This window comes from Panthera pardus, unplaced genomic scaffold (assembly GCF_024362965.1).
Source record: "Panthera pardus isolate Hobbes unplaced genomic scaffold, ASM2436296v1 HiC_scaffold_10, whole genome shotgun sequence".
Lineage (NCBI taxonomy): Eukaryota > Metazoa > Chordata > Mammalia > Carnivora > Felidae > Panthera > Panthera pardus.
The window spans coordinates 62,835,099-62,860,965 of NW_026526655.1; the positions used below are offsets into that span (position 1 = coordinate 62,835,099).

The 25,867-nt window shown below is 37.9% G+C and overlaps 2 protein-coding genes across 9 annotated transcripts in view; one reads left to right on the forward strand and one right to left on the reverse strand.

The window, feature by feature from the left end:
- Positions 1-2,880: 2,880 nt before the first annotated feature.
- Positions 2,881-20,764, reverse strand: PHOSPHO2 (phosphatase, orphan 2). Of its 8 annotated transcripts, none has more exons than XM_053907846.1 (4): positions 20,510-20,744; positions 19,912-19,945; positions 14,723-14,772; positions 13,749-14,511 (listed from the first exon to the last, which is right to left on the reverse strand). In XM_053907846.1, exon 4 carries the CDS (start codon positions 14,483-14,485, stop codon positions 13,760-13,762), a length of 726 nt encoding a protein of 241 aa, XP_053763821.1. In that variant the 5' UTR covers positions 14,486-14,511; positions 14,723-14,772; positions 19,912-19,945; positions 20,510-20,744; the 3' UTR covers positions 13,749-13,759. The 8 variants fall into 8 exon arrangements, with proteins under 8 accessions (XP_019314518.1, XP_019314509.1, XP_053763821.1 ...); XM_053907843.1 differs by having other exon boundaries at positions 20,477-20,744; XM_019458973.2 differs by lacking the exons at positions 13,749-14,511; positions 14,723-14,772 and adding an exon at positions 2,881-3,536 and having other exon boundaries at positions 20,510-20,764.
- Positions 20,765-20,806: 42 nt separating this feature from the next.
- The window catches only part of CFAP210 (cilia and flagella associated protein 210), a 30,750-nt gene continuing 25,689 nt past the window's right edge, over positions 20,807-25,867 (forward strand). The window contains exon 1 of the mRNA XM_019458951.2: positions 20,807-20,960. Within this exon, the coding sequence (XP_019314496.2) occupies positions 20,912-20,960 (49 nt within the window). The 5' untranslated portion in view covers positions 20,807-20,911. The remainder of the gene's footprint in view (positions 20,961-25,867) is intronic.

Here is a 25,867-nt window from a genome sequence, read left to right on the forward strand (position 1 = left end):
TGTAAGGGAGGAAAGGGACCAGGATGAAGTGAACATCAGAGGCCCAGTGTGTTTCTCAAAGTATGGTCTGAGAGACAGAATATACAAATGGACAATGGCCAAACTATGTATGACAACACAACTCTGAACCACGTAAGAAGCTCAGGAAGCCAAACCATAACCTCTGCATCTGGACCAGAACAGTTAGGACATCCTCAAGGACTGCCAAGTTCCCTCTTTTTGCTGGACTTCCAACTCAGGAGCAACCAGAGAAAGCCAACTGCTCCCCAAACCAATCACATAAAACACCCCTTGCTTCTAGCAGCCTGCCTCTAGCTTTCCCAGGCCAGAAACCTCCAGTCCGAACATACCTTCCCCCTTTTTTTCAGTTTTATAAACCTTTCCCACTCCTCTGCCTGCCTTTGAGCCTCTCCCAAAGGCAAGTAATGGGGGCTTACTCTGTTGCTATAGCAAAATCTGAGTAAGTAGCATCTGCTTGTTCTCGTTTGGGTGGTTTTAGTTTAATTCTGCAGGTCAGTCTCAACTGAATTATGTGGGATCATAGTTATGCAGCATCCCACAAACACCACCAGGTCTCTGGGGTGGAGACCTAGGAATCTGTATTCTAACAAGGGCATCAGGTGATTCTTTTGCAAAGTTAGAAGAATGGATGTTGGACCCAAAATGGAAGAAAAACAAAAGGTTCATTATTTCAACCTCAGGTAAACAGTTTGGTAGAGAGGAAAAAGTATATGAGATTTTTGTTTCAGGCTCAAGTTTCATCTCTGCCACTTTTATAACATATAGCCTTCAGGAAGTACCAAAATTTCTCTGATCCTTAGTTTTCTGATATGTAAGACAGAAAATACCAATATTTTCTCAACATAACATTATTGGAAGGATAAAATAAAATTACAAATGTGAGAGTGCATAGGATGTGGCATAAAAATGTTACATATGAAAGCTATTATAATGAAAGGGTATTTACACTTAATTTTCCATCAAAACCTTAATTTGGAAATTCGTAATTGTAAACATTTCTTCAAAAAATTATGAACTTTATAGTAAATTGTAATTATAGACAGCTTGTCCTTCACAACTGATAGTGATGTTATTCTTGGTGTTATTGTGACTGATTGAAGAGGGGGCATTCTTTCCATATTTGTCCTGAAGTTTGTGGCTATGATGCCAAGTTTGATGCATAGAAAATATTACAGACTCCACCTAACTAAGAGTAGGGGCTTCTACATTTTTTAATGTTTATTTATTTTTGAGAGGGGGGGGGGGAGAGGCAGAGTGAGGGAGACACAGCATCTGAAGCAGGCTCCAGGCTCTGAGCTGTCAGTACAGCTGCAAGGGGCTCAAACTCATGAATTGCAAGTTCAAAACAGGAGCCAAAGTCTGACACCCAACCGACTGAGCCACCCAGGCAAGGAGTAGGGGCTTCCAGAATCATAATGTCATGTGATAAATGATTCTTGAATAATAGAATTCACTGTATTGTCATTTGTGCAGTTATTCAGATTGCTGTATAGGCCAACTAAACTCTGGCTTCCATTGCCTGATATTTATTGGTTATGAATTACTGCTTAACAGTGTATGTCAGTTACATGTCAATTATATCTCATTTTTAAAAAAGGCCAAACACAGTGTATCTTAGTATATGTTAGACTGCCTCAACTTGACAAGGGAAGAACAGGTCCTGTAGGGTACTGCCAGAGCAGTTCCTCTTTACCACATGCTTTATCAAAGAGACCACTGCAATGCTAATAGATCTGATGCACTCAGAAACATATAATTAGCATTCATAAATTAAATAAATTAATGACACTGTTCGAGGAAACAAATGTGCCATCTGTGAATTCAAGTCTTAAGGAAATAAAGAGCCACCATGGAGATGAGATATAAATGACTCTTGGCAGATATTGAGCTTGGCATGGAGTTGGATGCCTTTTGACATCACACTTCACTTTCTAAAAGACTCTTGGTTTCTAAAAATAACTATTTTATTTGTTTTTACCATATTAGTACATCTTTCCACTAAATACTGCTATGTCATTAAATGTTTGATATGCTAATTGTGATATCATTATCAATGTGTATAAATGATGGATATATACAGGAAATTTTGCATACTTCATTTACATACTGGATTAAATAAGTTGCTAAGTAAATAGTAGGTATAATTTATAAGGCCACCACATACAGCTGTGAAAGTTGTGCACTGACCGATTCCAGCTCATTCCCCTCAAGTAGAGTGCAATGTGAACAGTGTCCTTAGGAGTTGTACCTACACAATCAACACAGGTGTGTAACTGACTGCCCAGAAGCTGATAAATCTGGCAAAGTCTTTTTGGTATGCCTCCTGGAAAATAAGAGAGTGAACATTCTAATGACTGGGTAACAACTACTTTTGCAAGTCAGAAGTTTTCAAATTCCTTGTTTTTAGCAAATGTCAAAGAGCATTTTTGACAAATAACTTGGAAAGAATCCACAAAATGAGTGGCACTGCTATAATAAAATTCCTCTCATTTCCATCTGTTTGTCTGTGTGAACACATTTTCTCAGGGATTTTATCTGTAGAAATGAAAAACAAGAATGTCATTGATTCTAAACTCTGTCTCATTCCAACAGTAAGCAATACTTAGCCAATGGTATATGGTCTAATGAAAAGAAAATAGCCCAATTCATCAGACTGAAATAATTTTTGAAATTTTTACTTTTAATTTAAACACATTTATGTTGTTTGATCAATTATAATAATTGTAATGTTAAACAGCCCATAATTTTTTTTCTACTTAAGAATCCAGGACATAAAATAGTTTAAATTTTAATTTATGTACGTTTTTGTTGCAAATTTAAGAGGTGATTAATAAAAAAAAATTTTCAAGTATAAAAATATACAGATAATTCTTTATTTGAATGGACCCAACATGCAGGAATTTCACTTATCATGCTTAAATAACACCAATCCCCTAAACAGGGTTCAAATTTCAATCACTATGGTATATTAACTGTAACTGCACAAAATACAAATTTCGCCCCCAGCTCCTCAATCTACAAATCACTACATGAATAACAGATGAGCATCATTATCTGTGACCAATCATATTTCTTCTTTCAAAGTCGTTGGTGATTGGTCACTGTGCATCTGTTATTCAGTTCAAGCAGCAAAGACACACAGACGGCAAAGCCTGTGGTTGTTTTACCTCGTTATCTGCCAGTGACAAATGTATTATTTTACAAAAATAGATCACTGAAAGAGGACATTGGCTAATAAAAATGAAAACTCAGCAAATAGTTGAAAAGGATAATGCCACACGTGAAATTTGAATAGAACATAATGAAGTACTAGAAGAAACAGCTGACCAAGGGTATGTTAACACTGCCACCATCCGAGAGAGTCTAGATATACAGTCAGTGGAAATTGCTGCAGGCAAACTTAGGGACTTAAGTGAGGAAAGCAGTTGTTGACAAAAGGAATGAGGATGTCCCAGAAGAAGTGATGTTGGCAAAAAACTTCATATTACAGGAACTCGTGGAGATTCTTCATAATGCTGACAAGGCAAAGGATAAAATGTTCGAAACTGATCCAAACTTAGAAAAAAGTATGACAATTCACTAGGGCATAGAAAGATGGTCTCTCTGTATTCTAAGTTATATGACAAAAGAAAGCAAGAACTGTTGAAACTACTCAAGATAATATTTTCTACAAAGAAATACTTTAATTCTCAATATTTCTAATTGCACTGTACTAAGTAAATACTGATCTTACTATGTTTTTCATTTTCCTATATATTTGTAACTGACAGTAAAACAGTTTTTAATGTTCTTACAAAAGAATATTTTAAGGTCACAATTAAAATTTTTCCCACTAATTATTAATATTACTTTGCCCGGTAATCTGGCACATTGTTAGGTCCTGCACCACTGTGTAAAATGAGGACTGCCTTTATTTTCAGTAGGACAATATTTTTCTGGGGAAAGTGGAACAGAAATATGGCCTCAAGAAGAAAAAAAGAATGAGATTAAAAATTTCCCACTGTTGAATAAAAGGTACAGGGAATACAGTCAATGGTATTGTAATAGGGTTGTGTGGTGACAGATGGTAGCTACATTTGTGGTGAGCATAGCATAATGTATACATTTGTATAAACCTGTCCAATCACTATGTTGTACACCTGAAACTAACGCAACATTGTGTGTCAACTATACTCAGATTTAAAAAGAAAAAGAAAACAAATTTTCACTGTTAAAGAACTTATTTATGTATTTTTAAATTAAAAAAATGTTTTAATGTTTATTTATTTTTGAGAGACAGAGACAGAGCGTGAGTTGGGGAGGGGCAGAGAGAGAGAGGGAGACACAGAATCCGAGGCAGGCTCCAGGCTCTGAGCTATCAGCACAGAGCCCAATGTGGGACTCAAACCAATGAACCATGAGATCATGACCTGAGCTGAAGTCAGACTCTTAATCGACTTGAGCCTCCCAGGGGCCTCTGTTTATGTATTTTTAAATGAATGATGGTAAATTTCAAATTAATATAGGCAGTTTTTATTAAATAGATTTAAAAGTTATGTAACCACCTATTAAAAAGTCATTCTTGGGGAGCCTGGCTGGCTTAGTAGGTACAGCATGTGACTTGATCTCGGGGTTGTGGATCTGAGCCCCATGTTGGTTGTAGAGATTACATAAAAATAAAATCTTTTTTTTTTTTAAAGTCATTCTTGGGGTGCCTGGGTGGCTCAGTCGGTTAAGCGTCTGACTTCGGCTCAGGTCATGATCTCGCGGTCCGTGAGTTTGAGCCCCGCGGCGGGCTCTGTGCTGACAGCTCAGAGCCTGAGGCCTGTTTCAGATTCTGTGTCTCCCTCTCTCTGACCCTCCCCTGTTCATGCTCTGTCTCTCCCTGTCTCAAAAATAAAAAATTAAAAAAAAAATTTAAAAAAAAAGTCATTCTTTACAATATGTTAGAAATGACAACCTTGGCAAATATTTAAGCTTATGATGAAAACTTTTCAATCTGAAATCAGAATATCAATCTGAAAATGTGGAAGTTTTCAGTTGTTTGGGGGGTACTTGTGCAAAAAACTTATGAAAGACCACTGGTCTCGCTTCAAAACAGGAACTAGTCTACTACTGTGTGGGAGAGGGTCACTTACAAGATAGCAGCTTACTGGGAATATGTTTTTGGGTGCCACAGTTAAAGCTAAATGCCAGATACAATTAAGACAAGACAGAAAAATAAACTAGAAAAATTTTCAATTACAAGCAACAGAAACCCAATTCTTATAACCAAAAAAAAAAAAAAAAAAAAAAAGTAAGAGTATTGGCTCAAGTAAACCAAGACAGACTGATACTCTTACGTAAATCAGAGATTAAAGCTCTCCAAAGACTCTCTGTCTCATTTAGTAAAAGCCTAATTACTTATACCGGCCTCCTGGACCCCCATGCCCAGCTGTGCCTTCTGCCTTCACTAGGAACAGCATTGCTTCAGGGCCTCACTAGTAGCTATTTCTTTTGCCTACAACTGATTTTCCCAGTTACCACCATGTGACCTGCTTGCTCACTTCCATCAGGTTTTTACTCAAATATCAACTTCCCAGTGAGGCCTTCTTCTACCAACCTATTTAAAATTGTCTCCCTATTCCACGTGCTATTCCTTATTCCCCTTATCTGCTTTATTTTAATCCATAGTACCTATTACCATATACTATATATTATATTTATTTGCTTATTTATCAGATTATCGTGTGATTTCTCCCACTAGTATATAAGCTCCAGAAAAGCACTGATTTTTGCCTGTTTTGTTCATAGTTATATCTCCAGTTCGTTTCTGTAATCCTAGAACAATGTCTGCATGTAACACGTGCTCAATAAATATTTGTTGTAGAAATGAAAACATGAATGGATTAAAGGGAAGACTTCCAGAATTTTGTTTAAAAACTTGCTCAAGGGCCCATAGTTCTTTAGGAAATTCCATAAATGACTTATTCTGTAGACACTGTCCTCCTGCAGCATGGTCTGAAAGGTTTCACTTTTTAAATTTTTTTTAATGTTTACTTATTTTTGAGAGAGAGAGAGAGCATGAGCGGGGGAAAGGCAGAGAGAGAGAGAGAGAGAGAGAGAGAGGAGACACAGAATTTGAAGCAGGATCCAGGCTCTGAGCTGTCAGCGCAGAGCCAGATGTGGGGCTCAAACTCACAAACCAGATCATAAGCTGAGCCGAAGTTGGACACTTAACTGACTGAGCCATCCGGGTGCCTTCGTTTGATTTTTAAAAAGTAATCTCTATGCCCAACGTGGGGCTCGAACTCATGACCCTGAAGATCAAGAGTCTCATGCTCTACAGATTGAGCCAGCCAGGCGCACCTCCTTTCCATTTTTTAAGGTGTGGACCACGGTACCTCTTTCATAAAGCTTTTCTTACATCAGAATTAGCCAATGAGTGCAAAACAAAGTGATACATGGTCAGTTAGTCCTTCCTTGACCGAAGTACTTTTAGTTTATGCTGACTATTAAGTTGCTTTATGAATCATACTTTGGTATTATGAATTATATATGTATATGTCCCACCTTTTCAATCAAATTGTAAATTTGTGGAAGGGTATCTTATTTTGTAAGAAATTTAACCTATACTTCCACAGGTTTTTGTTTGCACACAGTAAGTGCCAAAATAATTTTTGTTGAATGAAGTAGTTTTAGCCTCCAAAATTGTGTAATAGCATTTTCTGGATTTAAGTGTGAGAGGGCTAAGTTGTTCATGGATATCTGAAAGAATATCTTTCATATTGAACTGAGGATAATAAAATATTGTTTGGACCAGGTTGTGAAATGCATTGTGGTTTTGGTATGTAACACAATCCGGAAAATGACTAGAGTGGTAGAAAAATATGTGAATGAGCAAGTTTTCCATTTTGCACTGATTATAAAAATCTTATGAGGTAAATAATATTTAGTTTAATTATAAATATGATTTACTAGTTTTTTAGATACACAAATGAAGTCTTATTTAAATACATAAGACAAACTAATTTTTTTTTACCAAGTAACATTTTCCATAAACATTGGGCGTTTCTAAGAATTTCTGTGTTAGGAAATACCTATATTAATATTTTGTTTCTGGGGAGCCTGGATGGCTTAGTTGGTTAAGTGTCCAACTTCAGCTCAGGTCATGATCTCACAGTTCAAACCCTGTGTCAGGTTCTAGGCTGACAGCTCAGAGCCTGCTTCAGATTCTCTGTCTCCCTTCCCTCTCTCTCTCTCTCTCTCTGCACCTCCCCTACGCTCTCTCAAAACAAATAAAAATTTTTAAAAATTACAAAAATAAATAAAAGAGTAACAATATTTAGTATGTACAATTGCTATAACCTCACTTGCTCCACAAATAAAAGATACTGCCTTTTAAGCATAAAGTAAGTAGTTCTCTAACAAGAATTATTTAATTCCTCAGGAGATATTTGGCAATGTTTAGAGACATTTTGGGTATCACAAGTTGTTGGGAGAGATGCCACTGGCATCTAGTGAGTATAGTTTGAGTTCCAATCAGATCCAGATAGCACAGGTTTGATACAATGGGGAACAAAAAATCAAAGGGGGAAGAACAGTGTTTATGTTAAAAAGGCAAAATAAAAAAAAAGATGGCTAGATAGAGGGATGGATATGTGATAAAACAAGCCGAGTAAAAGGTTAATGGTAAAATCTAGACAGTAGATACACATGTGTTCTAAAGGGCCAATAACGGAATATTATGAAATACTGTATGTCCCTAAATTTCACAACTTACATGAAATGGACAAAGTCATTGAGAGACATGGTGGTTTTAAAGTATATCGAACATTCTTTAACTCCCCCTTCAAAGGTGGAGTCTGATCCCCCTCCCTTTGAGTGTGCGCTTAACTTAGTGTTTTGTTTTAATACATAGAATAAGGTAGAAGTGATGGTGTTTGATTTTTCAGACTAGGTCAAAAAAGGCATTGTGGTTTCCTCTCTGCCCTCTCTCTTGGGTCACTCACTTGGCAGGAAACCATGTCTTTAGGACACTCAAGCAGCTCTTTGGAAAGGCCCAAGTGGTTGGAAATTGAGGCCTCTTGCCAGCAACCAGTAATAAATTGAGACTTCCTGATAACAAGCAACGAGGAACTGCAGCCTCCTGCCAAAAGCCACCATGCAAGCAGATCCTACAGCCTTAGTCCAACTTCCCTGACTACACCCTTAGCCAACATCTTGACCCATTAAAGATACTCAACAACCCAGTTGAGTGCTCCTGAATTCCTGACCCAGAGAAACTGAGATAATGCTTATTTTTAAGCTGTTAAATTTTGAGGTAATTTGCTATGAAGCAATAGATATAGTCAACAAACTACCAAAGTTTACTCAAGAAAAACTATATAAGCTGAATAGTCCTCTATCTATTAAAGAAACTGGATTAGTAGTCAAAAAACTGCCAACAAAGAAAACTCCAGGCCTGGATGGCTTCGATTTTGAGTTGTATCAAACATTTAAGAAAGAAATAATGCCAGCTATTAGTTTGATTGTTGCTCCTTTCAATGTCAATTTTTTTCTCTGATCATTTTATGCTTTTTCCATCTTTGATTGTCAGTAGTTTTACAATGTGATTCCATGTGGTTTTTCCTTTTATTTATCATGTGGTTTTTCCTTTTATTTATCCTGTTTGGCGTTCATAAATACTTTTTAATTTAATTTGATGTTGGTTATCAACTTTGTAAAGTTCTCCATCATTATCTTTTCAAAATTTTTTTTAAGTTCTCCATCATTATCTCTTAAAATACTGCATATTTCATTTTCTTTCTCCTCTCTTTCTAGGACACCAATTTCCTAGGTTAGACCTTATTTATCTTCCATATCTCTTAACTTCTCTTTTGTATTTTCATTGTTTTGTCTCTCTCTGCACCATTCTGGATATTTTCTTCTAACTTGTGCTTGCTCACTAATTCTCTCTTCAGATATGCCTGTTCTGTTGTCAATTCATCCACCAAGACTCTAACTTCAGTCATAGTAATTCTCAGTTCTAGTATTTCCATATTGTGTAATTTTTAATTCTTTGCCAAAACACTCTATAGTTTGTGTGTGAACATGCTAACATCTAGAGGTCCTGCAGATCTGTTTAAATGGAAGCTTCTGCTGGTGTTCGTTCTTGACTTTTGGTATGGCTACTTTTCATTGTATACCCCACAAGGTACTTGCAAAACTATTTACAGATTTATTTTGAGGCCTACTGCGTTAATTTTCTATGACCGCATAACAGTATTACCACAAACTTAACATCTTAAATAAAATATATTTATTATCTCATACGATCTATGGGTCATGAGTCCAAACAGCTTCACAAAATGCTCTGTTCCAGGGTCTCACAAAACCAAATCAAGGTGTCACCCTGAACTGTGATCTCAGCTGAGGTTCCACTAGGAAAGGATCCACTTCCAAGCTCACATAATTGCATCATGCAGTTCCCTGCAGACTACTGGACAGGGGCTTACTTCTTGCTCTTGGCTAGAGGCCACCTTCAATTGCTTGCCAGGTGGCCCTCTCTGATGTCCTGTTCACAACATGGCAGCTTGCTTCTTTAAAATCAAAGGGGAGAATTTCTTAACAAGATGGGCATCACAATCTGATATAATATCATCATGCCACATTATCATGCACATTGCATCATTTTTGTGGTATTCCACTGATTAGAAGCAAATCATAGATCACCTCCTCCACAAAGACACACACACACACACACACACACACACACACACACACACACGGACTACTGGGATACAGGGATCATGGGAGGCCACCTTAGAGTCTATGTACCATATTTAGGATATTAATTTCCTTTTGAGGGAATTTAGATTTGCTTCTGCCAAGCCCCTGGGAGCTCTAAATATCCTAGATAATCTCATTTCATTTCTTTACTCAATTACTTACAAGTAAATGTGCTTAGACATAATCTAACTTATTAATTTAAAGCAAAGCAAAGATTTACTTTTTCAACCTAGAAAAAAATAGATGGTACCAATTTTTCCCATTAAATTATATTGAAAAATCTCTATTTCTGGTGCCCTCCATAATGAAAAGACAATTTTGCTATTATTACATAATGGAAATTTATGCCTAAAACATGAGAGCCTAGAAATCAGCATAGAATTACAAAACTTTCAGTGCAGCTGATGTTTTGCTAATATCCTCATATGAAACAGTCTCATAAATGCTGAGTATTCATACTATTATATACTGTATCACTCAAGTCTGCATTGCTAATCTTGAGAAAGAACAAAGCTGGAAGTATCACAATCCCAGATTTCAAGATCTACCACAAAACTATAATAATCAAATGGTACTGGTACAAAAACAGACATATAGATCAGTGGAACAGAATAGAGTCCAGAAATAAACATAGAATTATGTCCCCAATTAATCTTCAATAAAAGAGCAAAAATTATACAATGGAGAAAACACCATAGTCTCTTTAATAAATGGTGCTAGGAAAATTGGGCAGCTACATGCAAAATAATACACCAGACCACTTTTTTATACCATACACACACAAAAAAAATTCAAAATGGATTAAAGACCTAAATGTGAGACTTGAAACCATAAAACTCCCAGAAGAAAGCTCAGGCAGGAATTGCTTTGACATAGGCCTTCACAACATTTTTCTGGATATATCTCCTCAGGCAAAGGAAACAAAAGCTAAAATAAACTACTAGGACTACACAGAAATAAAAAGGTTTTGCACAGCAAAGAGAACCATCAACAAAACAAAAAGGCAACCTACTGAATGGGAGAAGATACTTGCAAATGATATATCTAATAAGGGGTTAATTTCCAACATATATAAATAACTTACACGATTCAACACCAAAGAAACAATCTAATTTTTAAAAAATGGGCAGAAAAAAAAAATGGGTAGAGGACCTGCAGAGACATTTTTCCAAAGAAGACATACAGATGGCTAAGAGACACATGAAAAGATGCTGAACATCACTAATCATCAGGGAAATGCAAATCAAAACTATAAGCAAATACCACCTTACACCTGTCAGAATGGCTAGTAATAGAAAGACATGAAATAATAAGTGTTGGTGAGGATGTGGGGAAAAAGGAACACACATGCACTGCTGGTGGGAATAGAAACTGGTACAGCCACCATGGAAAACAGTATGGAGGTTTATTTTAAAAAGAAAAATATAAATACTATATGATCCAGTAATTCATTCCACTTACTGGGTATTTACCCAAAGAAAACAATAACATTATTTGAAAAGATATATGCACCCCTATGTTTATTGAAGCATTATTTATAATAGCCAAGATATGGAAGCAACCTAAGTATCCACCAACAGATGAATGGACAAAGAAGACATTGGGGCACCTGGGTGGCTCAGTCAGATAAGTGTCCGACTTCGGCTCAGGTCATGATCTCATAGTTCATGGGTTCAAGCCCCGTGTTGGGCTCTGTGCTGACAGCTCGGAGCCTGGAGCCTGCTTTGGATTCTGTGTCTCCCTCTCTCTCTGCCTCTGCCCTGCTTGCACTCTGTTTCTCTCTCAAAAATAAATAATAAACATTAAAAAAAAAAAAGATGTGATGTGTACACATACTGTAATATCACTCAGCCATAAAAAAGAGAATGAGAGCTTACCATTTGCAACAACATGGATGGACCTAGAGGGTATTATGCTAAGTGAAATAAGTCAGATAAAGAAAGACATATACCATATGATTTCACTTACATGTGGAATTTGAAAAATAAAACAAAGCAGAAACAGACCCTTTAATATCCCATAAATATAGAGAACAAACTCATGGTTGCCACGGGGGCATGGTGGGGAAGGGAAAATGGATGAAGAGGAGTGGGAGATACAGGCTTCTAGTTACGGAATGAGTAAGTCACAAGGATGAGTCACAAGGGAATATATATATATTCCCTATACTCAGTATAGGGAATATAGTCAACAGTATTGTAAAAGCCTTGCATGGGGACAGGTGGGAGTTACACTTGTGGTGAGCACAGCCTGATTTATAAATATGTGACATATAAACTTGTCCACTATGTTGTACACTTGAAACTAATGCAACACACTATCAAGTTAACTTCAATTAAAAAATAAAAATGACAGGGTGTCTGGGTGGCTCAGTCAGTTAAGCGTCTGACTCTTGATTTCAGCTCAGGTCATGATCTCATAGTCTTGAGATCAAGCCCAGCATCAGGTTCTGCGCTGACAGTGGAGGCTGCTTGGGATTCTCTCTCTCTCTCTTTCTCTCTGCCTACTACCCATGCCTCTCTCTACAAAGACTGAATTGCTAAATAGAAATAACATAGTGACCAAACCAGCATACTGGAGTTATAGTCTGTGATGCTGATATAAATTTAAAATATATGAAGAACGTTAATTTATTTCATTTTTTTTTTTTAATTTTTTTAACGTTTATTTATTTTTGAGACAGAGAGAGACAGAGCGTGAACAGGGGAGGGGCAGAGAGAGAGGGAGACACAGAATCTAAAACAGGCTCCAGGCTCTGAGCTGTCAGCACATAGCCCGACGCGGGGCTCAAACTCACAGACCGTGAGATCATGACCTGAGCCGAAGTCGGACGCTTAACCGACCAAGCCACCCAGGCGCCCCAATTTATTTCATTTCAAAAGAAAATCTGAGATTGATGAAAACTTGGGCAACAGATACTGCATCCCTATCTTTAAAATACTGAATTGGGGGGCGCCTGGGTGGCGCAGTCGGTTGAGCGTCCGACTTCAGCCGGGTCACGATCTCGCGGTCCGTGAGTTCGAGCCCCGCGTCAGGCTCTGGGCTGATGGCTCGGAGCCTGGAGCCTGTTTCCGATTCTGTGTCTCCCTCTCTCTCTGCCCCTCCCCCGTTCATGCTCTGTCTCTCTCTGTCCCAAAAATAAATAAAAAACGTTGAAAAAAAATTTAAAAAAAAAAAATAAAATACTGAATTGGGAGTAAGACATTATATACATTTGGGAGCCTTTTATTATTTTTTTTAACATTTATTTATTTTTGAAAGAAAGAGACAGAGCATGCGGGGAGAGGGACAGAGGAAGACACAGAATTGGAAGCAGGCTCCAGGCTCTGAGCTGTCAGCACAGAGCCTAATGCAGGGCTCGAACTCACAAACCGTGAGATCATGGCCTGAGCTGAAGTCAGACGCTCAACTGACTGAGCCACCCAGGGGCCCCAGGAGCCTTTTATTCTTATAGGAATAAGGTATCAGGCTTATTTTTAAGTTCTGTAACTACTGGACATGCTTTTGAAGTAAGTATCTAATAAAGTAAAATATATGACTATTCCCTCTGGAAATAAATTTAAAAATACAATCTACCTATCAACCATCAGTAGTAGAGACACCAATTACACCTACCTCAATTCTGTACTTCTCTTTTCCCCAATTTTCCCCAGGCACATGGTCATCCGGAATAAAAGTTACATTTGTCATCCTTTCTCGCAGTTAGGCTGGAGCACTGTGACTAAGTTCCGGCCAAAGAAAAGTAAGGGTACAAACTTCTCACTCACTGCCCTCCTTCTTGCTGGCTAGTGTTGATGCAAGGGACAGAGCTCGAACAGCAATCTTGAAACATGAGATAGGAGCCAAATGCTGAGGTTGGTAGAGCACCACAGCAGCCTTGTGATACTTACCTCTGAAATTTTTTTAAGTGAGAGGGAAAAACAATCTTTTAAAGCCACTGGTATTTGAGGTTTTAGTTTTATGCTCCTGTACCCAACCTTAACTGATACACATTTCAGTTGTTGGCATATTACTCCTTTATTAGAAATTGTAAGTGAGAAATTATTTCAACACCTGAAGACCAAACTACAACAGAAGATTCCATGGGTTCAAGATTTTGAGACATCCTGGAAAGAGTTTTCTGTAAAGTATATCCTTTCCGTGGCATGGCAACATCACTCTTCTTTAAAAAAGTTACTGGACAGACATCATTTCCACCATCACCTATATAAACAATTCGTGTATAATTCACTCCCTGCTGTGACTGTTTATCTATAAATTCTACCAAAACTACGTTTTTGCAAAGATTTTTTGGGCACCTACTGCAAGAATGAGCATGGTAATTTTCCACAGTGAGATGACCATTGCTATCAAAAGCTGCTGGATTTGTAAACACTTTATCAAATACATCATGAAAACTGGTAGCTTCTAAAACCCAATCTATGAAGACTGAATTTGAATCTGAAATAATGATGCAGTCAAATTTATCCTTGTTCTTCCTTATAAAGTTCAAAAGTTCCACCATCCCCAGAGTGAACGGCATTGATGTCACTGCTCTTTTCATTTCATCTTCTCTTACACCTTCATCTCCCAAATACTTAAAGACTCTGCCCATAAATTCTGTCCAAAATCCTTTTTCATAAGAATCTTGTAGTTCAATAGGAAGCTTTTTCTCTGGAGCACACTGTACAATCCAGGTGTCACTATTATCATCTATGATTGTATTGTCAAAGTCAAAAACGAGCAAAATTTTCATGGTTCCAAAAGCAAATTTGGGTTATCCTGAAAAAGAAGAAATATTATTTCCTAAACATACTATTTACATATTTAGCTATTAACAAACATTACTGTTAATCTGCTAACACACAGGTTCTAACAAACAAGTTAAAATGATTACGCATTTTGAGACCATCATTTAAGCACTTTTCCCTAAGAAGTAAAGTTCATATGTATTTTAGGTAAATGGAAACAGATTATCTAAAAGGATACTCACAGTATTATTGTGTTTCTGTGGGGATGCTTCTTTGAGCACTCAGAATTAAACTACAGAGTAAGCCAATGAGAGGAATAATGAAATAATTACTCTCTTACAGTCTAATTTAGAAAAATTTTAAGACAGAAAATAAGTAGGCTAATCACTCTTATTGTCTTTAAATTATCAATCACAAATTAGTTTGAAATATTTACAGTAATCCTCATGTTAACACGTCATGTATAATATAAATTCTCTGTATACTGACAAAAGTTCTGACCAAATTTAACTTACTATGAAATCTTGCAAAAATGTGAATAATTTTCCTAAAAACCGTATTTAGCTTGAAGTCATCAATGCCAGTGTTATAACTAAATGGTTGCTTGATGCTGTACTTGAATTATAAACAAATTACTTAAACTTGGGAGTCAATTCCATTCTTCCAGACTAGAAGTAACTTTTGTTAACAATTTTCACATTTATTTATATTGTCTTTAGATAGTTTAGTTCCAGAGTAACAAATAATCTGGGTATATGTGAAAAATCACATTGCTTATGATATGACAATTACTTAATTCTCTGTTTTCATTAAATGACATTGAAGGTCATTAATTATAAATCTCAAGAGAAAAGGAAAAACTAAACTGGTCAACAGACAGTATGTATAAAAATTATGTAAAAAAGACAGTTATAAAGAATACCCAAGAGAAGCTACAATTAGTGTAAACAACAACAACAAATTTTTCAGTGTAACTAATATTTTTAAAGATACCACAATACACCAGGCCCTGGACTAAGAACTTCACAATTTCATCCTCTCACTTAATTTCATCACCCTATTAAGTAGAAATTAACCTCATCTTAGAGACATACAAACTGAAGCTTAAGTGTTAGTTAAGTTGGTTAAGTATTAGTTAAGTGGAAGAACTAGAATTTGGACTCAGGTCTGCTTGACACTCTAGTTCATGCTCAAAGTACCATACTCTAATGTAAAAATAATCAGTTTATTTTTACAAATTTTAAATATTTTTTAAAGAATTTTTTTAATGTTGCGGCACATGGGTGGCTCAGTCGGTTGGGTGACTTTGGCTTGGGTCATGATCTCACAGGTCATGAGTTCGAGCCCCACAGGGGGCTCTGTGCTGACAGCTCGGAGCCTGGAGCCTGGAGCCTGCTTCAGATTTGGTGTCTCCCTCTCTCTCTGCCTGTCTCTCTCTGCCCCTCTCCTGCTTACACTCTGTCTCTCTCTCTCTCTCTCAAAAATTAATAAACATTAAAAAAATTCTTTTTTAAAAAAAATTTTTTAATGTTCATTTATTTTTGAGAGAGAAAGAGACAGAGTGTGAGTGGGGGACTCGAAATCACTGACTGTAAGATCATGACCTGAGCAAAAGTCGGACACTTAACCGACTGAGCCACCCAGGCCCCACTGTTTTTTAATTTTTCAAATTTAATTTTTCAGATTATTTTTTTGTAATCTCTACATCCAACATGGGGCTCAACCTCATGACCCCAAGATCAAGAGTCACATGCTCCTCTGATGGAGCCAGCCAGGGACCCCTCTTATCAATCAGTTTAAAAATAAATACTAGATAGATCATTTTGACAAAAAGATGCTTAATTACATGAAAACATTCATTAGTCTCAAAGTACACACTAACCCTAATACCACATCTGTGACCATTCTGAGGTTTTAACAAGAAATCCTAAAAAGAGGGGCACCTGGGTGGCTCAGTCGGTTAAGCGTCTGACTTCGGCTCAGGTCACGATCTCAAGGTTTGTGAGTTCGAGCCCCGTGTCGGGCTCTGTGCTGACAGCTCGGAGCCTGGAGCCTGCTTCAGATTCTGTGTCTCCCTCTCTCTCTGATCCTCCCCTGTTCTGTCTCTCTCTGTCTCAAAAATAAGTAAAAGTTTAAAAAATTAAAAAAAGAAAAAAAAAGAAAAGAAATCCTAAAAAGAAAAGTGAAGAACCCCAGCAATAAGAAAAAGAAGAGATAAATTAAAAACGGAAAACATGCGGGCACCTGAGTGGCTCGGTCAATTAAGTGCCCAATTCTTGATTTAGGCTCGGGTCATGATCTTATGGTTGGTGAGTTTGAGCCCCACCATCAGGCTCTGTGCTGGCAGTGTGGAGCCTGCTTGGGATTGTCTCTCTCCCTTCCCTCTCTGCCCCTACCCTGCTTGCTCTCTCTCTCAAAATAAATAAAAACTTAAAAAAAAATCTTTTTTTAATGGAAAACATGGCATTTAACCACATATATTCTCTGGCTTATAACAATAGATATCTAGTAGGTAAAATTGAGAATAGAGCTTGTTGGCTCAAACAGGAGTAAGTATTCTCTCAATTTAGGATATCTGGAGAACAACTAACCTAGAAGGGTACCTCCTGTTGTGTTTAAATTTAGACAGTATATAATATTCTGATACTCTGGATCCTTGTATCTCTAAATATCTAATCCAGGTATCTCTGATTGGCTGCCAGGGATTTAAGTGCAGAATTCACTTTCTCACAGAAACAACATAATAAACAGCAATAAGGCAGAGTGGACAAACACATTAGTACTACACTCCAGGCACACTTTAAATTAAACATGCTTTTCAAGCATTCTGAGTTTATAATTTTTAAAAATATTCAAATGTAACTCATTGGTTGAAAACTGTCTCAACCCTAGATTTAATCAGCCACAAGTAACCTAAATTCCTGAACTATTAACCTCAAAGTAATAAGATATATCATAAACTTGAAGTTAAGATAGTTCTGCTGTTGACTATTAATTTCTACCTGAAGGTGTACTTTTCTTAATTTCAGATCTTTTTCTATTAGTTTTTTTTTTTTTAAGTTTATTTATTTATTCTGAGAGAAAGAGAAAGCATAAATCAGAGAGGGGCAGAGAGAGGGAGAGACAGAATCCTAAGCAGGCTTTGCACTGTCAGTGCAGGGCCTGACACAGGGCTTGAACCCACGAACTGTGAGATCATGACCTGAGCTAAAGTCAGACACTTAACTGACTGAGCCATCCAGGAGCCCCTCTATTAGCTTCTTGTCACCACTCAACATAAACTTTTATTAAAAATACTTACTTGACTTAGTATTTCCAAGACAATTAATTTTAGTTCAGAATAGAGCTTAGGTTAAATAGTCATGACAATCTTCAGTTTTAAACACCAGCCAGTTTCTAACCAACAGTACCCCTACTCTATATGCAGGGAACAAAGTCTTCTGGTTTGGAGCAAAAAACAGAGACTTCTTAACTCCTAAAATTAATAAAAGTATTTAAGGTATTTTTAAATTTATGTTTTCTTTTTAAAAAAAAAATTTTTTTTAACGTTTTTATTTATTTTTGAGACAGAGAGAGACAGAGCATGAACGGGGGAGGGTCACAGAGAGAGGAAGACACAGAACCTGAAAAAGGCTCCAGGCTCTGAGCCATCAGCACAGAGCCTGATGCGGGGCTCGAACTCACGAACCGCGAGATCATGACCTGAGCTGAAGTCGGACGCTTAACCGACTGAGCCACCCAGGTGCCCCTAAATTTATGTTTTCTAACTATGCTGTTTTCTCTTATATCAGAAAGTCACCTATTAGAAATAGGAGAAACAAAATTTTGATTAAACAAAAACCTTAAATATAAAACAGGAAATGTTATGTGAATATAGATTTTTATCCAGTGGATATAAACACAATTGTTAGGCTGATTATGCTGAGATTTCCAGATTTCATCATTTCTTTTTACTTGTTAAATAATAGACAAGTACCACATTCTGTTGTCAATAAACTTTCAAAGATTAGTGCTATACTTTAATAGAAATGTCTCCAAAACTTAAGGATGTGCACCAAAATTTAGTTTTAAGAATGTGAATCTATTTTGGGGCTCCTGGGTGGTTCAGTCAGTTAAGCATCTGACTTCGTTCAGGTCATGATCTCAAGGTTCGTGGATTCGAGCCCTGGAGCCTGCTTCAGATTCTGTGTCTCCCTCTCTCTCTGCCCCTCCCCACTTGTGTTCTGTCTGTCTCTCAAAAATAATAAACACTAAAAAATTTTAAAAAAAGAATATGAATCTATTTTGAATACAATTTGTTAAAATTCCAAAGGCAGTTATTGATTATTCTCTCCAAAAGCATGAACAGGATATATTTGGTATATCTGCAATGTTTCCAGTGATTAACAATAGCCTATGTGTCTTTAACAATAATGAAAACTGGAAACTACATAGATATCTGAGAATTGGGGACTGTTTAAATAAGATATGATAGCCAGATAATGGAGTATTTATTTAGCCAGTAAAAGCTAAGATGTTCAGTTCAAATTAAACAAGTCACTAAACAGTGTATACAGTAGTATAGTCCCATTTTTGTTTAAAAAAGTTAAAAAAGCCTATGTGTACAATGGTAAGATCATGGGTGCCTCAACTTCAGTGCATTCTTTTTCTACACTGGTTTTGTAATAATTTTTTCCCCAGAATAATTTAAACTGTTTCAGATCAGAGTGCAAATAATACCTTAATTTCATAACAACAACAACAAAAGAGTGGAGGTCAGCAGATAAGTAACTAACTCTAGATAGACTTAGCTGTAAATATCCATGAGTTAGTTGAACCAGGTGTAGGAAGTCAAATGATATCAGACTATCATGTCAAACAGGCAAATTACTGACACTAAATTTTATATGATTCAATACTTTCTATAACTTATTGAGTTAAAATTCGAGAGAATTTTTGTTGGGAGGCAATCCTCTATGGGTCTCTACTGTTTCTAGATGCCTTACAAGCAAGGCATTCAGCACTCTATGCTCTGGGCTGTGCTGTCAAAAATGTATATATACTGAACAGCCTTGAAAGGCATGCTTAATGTTCACTATAATAAACATTATGGTTCCCTAAGCTCAGGGTTCCAGTCCTGTAATGCAACACACTCCAAGGGCAGGCGACTTCTGCCTCTTTGCATCACCCTGTGGCAAGTGGGGCAACAGTGCTAATATTCTGGCTACTGCCACCGCTGTAAGTAATTCATCTGTGCTCTAGGGGTCTATGTCTTCTACAAAACTGTCGCAGGCTAAGTTGTTAGCGCGCAAGTAGGATAAAATCTCTCACTCTTCCGAGTTCTTGACATTTTTACAACTATGCTTCCAAAAAAACCACCAACGCCACCAACGCTGTATGTGCAAAAGCTAGTTTCTGTCAACAAATATTTTATTAATCTTTTCATACTTACCAGCATTATTATGGTGGTACCTCTGATAGAAAACCTGAAGAAAAACAGTACAACTATGTGTTAGAACCTTAATGATTAAAATCTTACCTCCTTTCACTTTGAGTGACTCTAGTTTGGTGCCTAATGTGTAGGTGTCCTAGCCAACTAGCTTATAATGAGATCATTTGTACCTCGATGTGTCAGAAAAGGATCTTCTGAAAACAAGCCTGCATCCACTCTTAACAGATTTTTGTGCCCTTAGTGGTCTGGCTGGTCCCACAAATGCATTCAATTTACTATACTGTATTTACTAAGCAATTTGAAGGATCTTAAAGATCCTAATATCAATGTTCCGGCACAACATCCAAGTTTTAACATTCCTTTTTTTTTTTTTTTTTTTAATTTTTTTAAATATAAGCTTCATCTAGCTCGGATCATGGCTTAGAAGCCAAAGTCTTTACAAACAGATTTTCTGTCAATTAATCTCTGGGTTTTTCTGGAAGGGAGGCCTTTGCCCTCCACCTTCCACCCGCGAGGAGATCGGTGGGCCGCACACACCAAGCATAGGCCTCGCTCTCCCACACACCTGCCGGCTCGCCCCGAACGTAGGTGCAGGCACCTCGTTGGGGGTCATCTCCTGTGAGGACCGCGTTGGATGAGGCTGGGAGCACCCGGCCGGGCCGGGTCCCCAGGGCTCCTCGCCAACCCAGACGTCGGCAGCCGTCCTGGCCTCCGAGCCGCTTCCGCGGACTCTGCCCTCCGACCTTGTTCCTGTGCCTGCCCGCGAGGGGCACCCCACCCGCACGCTGAGCCTCGACTTCCTGCGCAGGCGCATCCGGGGTTCGCTAGCCCCAAGGCGGACTGCAGTGCATTCACCGTTCCTCGGTGGCGCCCCCGTCACTTCCGGCGGCGTTGCTAAGCAACCGCGCAGTTTGGCTAACACTAGACCAGCAGGACTCCTACACTCCCCGCCTCGGAGTAGCTTGGAAAGCCAGATAGCGCCGAGGGCACGTCGTCAGAGATGCTGGTGCGGTTCGGAAGGCGCTCTGGACAGGCGAAGGAAAACACAGGTGAGCTAAACTCGCCTCTCCAGGCACAGGGATTGCTCTGGCCTCCAGGCACACGGTAAGAGGCAAGGGTGCCAAATCAGAGTTTAGGTTACTTTTTGAAATGGGCTCAACCAAATCCAAAGCATCCCCATGGGTATCGTTGGGCTCTGGGTAAATGAACAGTTTTGTCTTCATATGATTGGGTAGGTGAGAAAAGTTTACAAACAGGAGCGGAGGAAAGAGAAGTTAGAGACTCCCACTTGACCAGCTGGTCTGAGCCGTGAGCTGTGTAGTTGCAGTTGCAAGTGTCTGGTATTTGCTGAATTCCCTTAAACTTTTGTTATTCATTGAGTGAATTGGAATATCTTTTGGAAGTATCAATGACCTCATTAGAATCTTGACCCTGCTGTGAACCTACTGAGTGCTGTTAGGAAAGTCTTTAATGGAAATGTCTCAATTTCCTCATCTCTAAAGTGAAGGAGTGTAAAAAATAATGCTACTTAGGTATTATAATCTAGGTGACTTGTTATAAAAGTTTGATTTTTGAATACAAGTAGCCTAGGGGGACATCTAAAGAACTCTTTAACAATTCGAATGATTCTGCTTTCTTAAGTATGTAAATTCCCAATTAATGTTGCAATGATGACCACCAGAACCTTGGGAGTTTGGACTGAGTTCATGTCATCACCTGAGCTTTTGTAGCAGTAGAGCCTCGTTCTGCCAGATGCAGAGTGAGAGCCAGCCATTATCCCTCCAGTGGACACTACAGGGTATTTATGCAGTGAAGGACTTATGAAGTCCTGACATGTAGGAGAGAGACAGTAACTATGTGACATATAGTGAAAAAACAACAACAACAACAACAACAACTATTACTCTCACATACTTTCTTACATACACAGTACTATAAAAGACTTAGATTTATGTGATAGGTTTTAAAAAATGTTTTGTGTCACTTGGTCCACAAGTTGACATCTGAGCCTCACTGCTAAATTATAATTTACATTTAGAAGTGTGTGAAGTAGGAGAGGGGTTCAGATATGTAGACAACTATCTGTAAAACAAATAATTATCTAAAGATTTAATGGAATGACATCAGCCAGAATGGTGGAATAAGGATCTCCAAAAATCCTCTTCTCTATTAAATCGAAAAGAACCCGGGGGCACCTGGTTGGCTCAGTCAGAAGAGCATATGACTAGATCTTGGGGTAGTGAGTTCAAGCCCCATGTTGGGTGTAAAGCCCACTTTAAAAAATTTTATTTTTAAAAACAACACTGACAAAAATCGTCAAAACCAAAATTTTTTTTCTTTAGAACTCAGGAGATTAACCAAAGGCTTGTAACAATTGAAGAGTGTTTTATCAGGAAAAATAGCTGAATCTTGGTAACAGTAAGTTTTTTGGCATTTTAACTTGCTCTTGTCCCATACTTTTTTCCTAGCCCCATGGAAGTCTAGAAAACCACTGCAACCACAGTGAATGCCAGTGGCTTGGTAACCTGTGGAGGGGGAAGGAAAGGATTGGATTCTCTCCACAGCCTTTTTTTAGATAACTATTATTTTACCTGTCTCACAGTTCCCTGGAAAATCCTACTGAAAATGCTTAATTTTATTTTACCTGACTCAGAGCTCACTGGGAATGTTTGTTAAAACAATCATTGACAATTTTTTAAACATCACAACTGCCTGAAGTAGTGATCACTGTTGGTTGCAAACAAGCTGACCAAAAACTTAAAAAGAACACCTGGGAAATGAGGTGTCCATAAAGGGCTTTGAGAAGCTCCCTACATATTCCTGGGAGTCCAGAAGGACAAATGCATGCATAGTGCTATACACATGCCCAGGAAACACCTGAGAATTTAGCTTTCACCTCTAGCTAAATTTGAGGCTCAATGCAAGAAAAAAGTAAAGGCTAAGACAGAGTTGTAAACTACCTGCCTGAGCATTGAAGTCATGCTCCAGCACTCACAGAGAGTTTCTTGGCAAAGGCTGGGAGATTTATTTAAGGAAATTAAATTTAATTTAAGGAAACTTCTGGGGCACCTGGGTGGCTCAGTTGGTTAAGCATCCAACTTCAGCTCAGGTCATGATCTCACAGTTTGTGGGTTCCATCCCTGCATTGGGCTCTGTGCTAACGGCTTGGAGCCTGGAGCCTACTGTGGATTCTGTGTCTCCCTCTCTCTCTGCCCCTAACCCACTCGCATTCTGTCTCTGTCTCTCTTAAAAATAAAAATAAAAAACATTTTAAAAAAAGCTTAATTTAAGGAAACTCTGTCCAATTATTAGCTGACATTTAAGCTAACCAAGCTGAGATTCCAAAAACCACATACAGCAAAGAATACAGACTTTACAGATTTAGTTCAGGAAAATCACTAAACAAACCACAACAGCAATAAAAACAAACTTTGGGTGTGTGGGGAATCTGATATCTAGAGTTGCCACATGTTATTTAAAATTTACAACTTTCGACAAAAATGACAAAGCATGCTAAAAAATAAGAAAAAAGTTTGAATAGGAACTGTTCCTGAGGAAGCCCACATGTTAGACTTACTAAACAGTTTCTTTTGTAAATTTACAGTTACTGTGAATGTGTTCAAAGAACTAAATGTCAAAGGAACTACAGGAAAGTATTAAGAATGTTGTCTCACAATATGGAGCATATAAATAAAGAGATAGAAATTATAAAGAGAAACCAAATAGAAACTTTGGAGTTGAAAAGCACAATAGTTTCAATGAAAAATTCACTAGCAGGGCTCAAAAGCAGATTTGAGCTTGCAAAAGAAAAAACTCAAAGAACTTGATCCTATATTGATTGAGATTGTCCAGTCTAAGGAATAGAAAGAAAAAAAGAATGAATAGAAATGAGCAGATCCTCAGAGAAATATAGGACACCAACAAGTATACCAAGATGTATATAATTTGAGTCTCAGAAGGAGAGGAGGAGAGAAAGGGGTAGAAGAAGTAATGGCTGTAAACTTCGCAAATTTGATGAAAAACATTAATCTATACATTCAAGAGCTCATTGATCCTCTAAAATGGATAAACTCAAACAGATCCAGAACCAGACACATCATGATCAAACTGTCAAAAGACAAAGGGAAAGACAATCTTGAAAGCAGCAAGAGAGAACAAATGCAACACATAAAAGTCGGCCTCAATAAGATTACTAGCTGATTTCTGCTAAGAAACTATGGAAGCCGGAAGACAGACGGTTGACATATTCAAGGTATTAACTGAAGAAGACTTAAAGATTTTTTATCCATGAAAACTGTTAAAATATTTCCATGTAGGGGAGCCTGGGTGGCTCAGTCAGTTAAGCATCAGGCTTTGTCTCAGGTCATGATCTCACAGTTTGTGGGTTTGAGCCCCACATCGAGCTCTGCTCTGACAGTGCAGAACCTGCTTGGGATTCTCTCTCTCTCTCCCTCTCTCTCTGTCCCTCCCCAACTTGTGCTTTCTCTCTCTCTCTCAAAAACAAATAAACTTTTAAAAATATATATATATTTCCAGGTAAACAAAAATATCAAATTCATTGCTAGCAGACCTACCCTACACATAGCTGACCTACACATAGACCTACATATAGCTGAATTTAGATATAACTTGATCCAGGACACTATTCTATCTATCAGCTTTGCTTAGCTTTATTCTCTAGGTGGGGACTTGGTATGTGGTAGGCAAGATGGTACCTGTGGTTCTAAATTCACACTTTACTTCAGCAACCAATTTCTCAATCCCATCAACTTTAATTCAAACCCCAAGAAGACTCTAATTGATCCTGGCAGCTTTTCTCTCAGTATCTTCATCTCTTTCTGGAGCTATGTGATTTCTTGCTTTTGCTTTTCTCTGTACTTTTGTTTCATTTCACCTTCTAATAATAATAGTAAACATATTAATAGCTAATGCTTATCGAGAACATTTTGTGTGCCACACATTATTCTAAATTATTTGCACACACAAGTTCATTTAATTCTCACATCATTCATATACCATAGGTCCTATTAATATCTCCATTTTGCAATTAAGGAATTAGAGAGTTAAATACTTTTGTCTACAGGGACACCTTGGTGGCTCACTCGGTTGAGTGACTGAATTTGGCTCAGGTCTTGATCTCATGGCTCGTGAGTTCAAGTCCTGCTTTGGGCTTGCTGCTATCAGTGTGGAGCCTGCTTTGGATCATCTGTCTCCCTCGCTCTCTCTGTCCCTCCCTTGCTCGCACTCTTTCTCAACAATAAATAAACATTAAAAAAAGTAATTTTGTCTAGATTTACATAGTTCATACGTGGTATGTTCATTTAGGATGCTTTTTAATTCATATATAGAATACCCAACTCAATCATGTTTAAAACTAAGGACATTTATTTGCTCATATAACAGGAACTCCAGGCTTCAGGTCTAATTGATCTAACATCATAATGAGATCCTCATTGCCCCCTTTTCCCCCTTTGTTTTTTCTTTGTGGTTCACAGTAACAGCTTTATCATAAGGCTACTTCCTTTTGTGGTCATAGGATGCTGCTTATCTGGTCTTCATGCTTCCTTGTTCATATCCTGCTGGAGAGTCACTCTCAGATGTCTCTCCCAGAAGAACAGGAAGAACTTTTCTAAAAGTCTCAAATAGCGGGGCCTGGGTGGTTCAGTCGGTTAGGTGTCCGACTTCAGCTCAGGTCATGATCTCACAGTCCGTGGGTTCAAGCCCCGCGTTGGGCTCTGTACTGACAGCTCAGAGCCTGGAGCCTGCTTCAGATTCTGTATCTCCTTCTCTCTCTGCCCCTCCCCTGCTCATGCTCTGTCTCTCTCTGTCTCAAAAATAAATAAAAACATTTAAATTAAAAAAATAATAATAAAAAAAATAAAAGTCTCAAATAAATCTCTTTTCCTTTTGTTTGCTTATTACAGAAATAACTGTTGCCAAGGGAGATACAAGTATT

Excerpts from the sequence above, each read along its gene's own strand:
- PHOSPHO2 (XM_053907846.1), bottom strand. The coding sequence starts at position 14,485 with ATGAAAATTTTGCTCGTTTTTGACTTTGACAATACAATCATAGATGAT.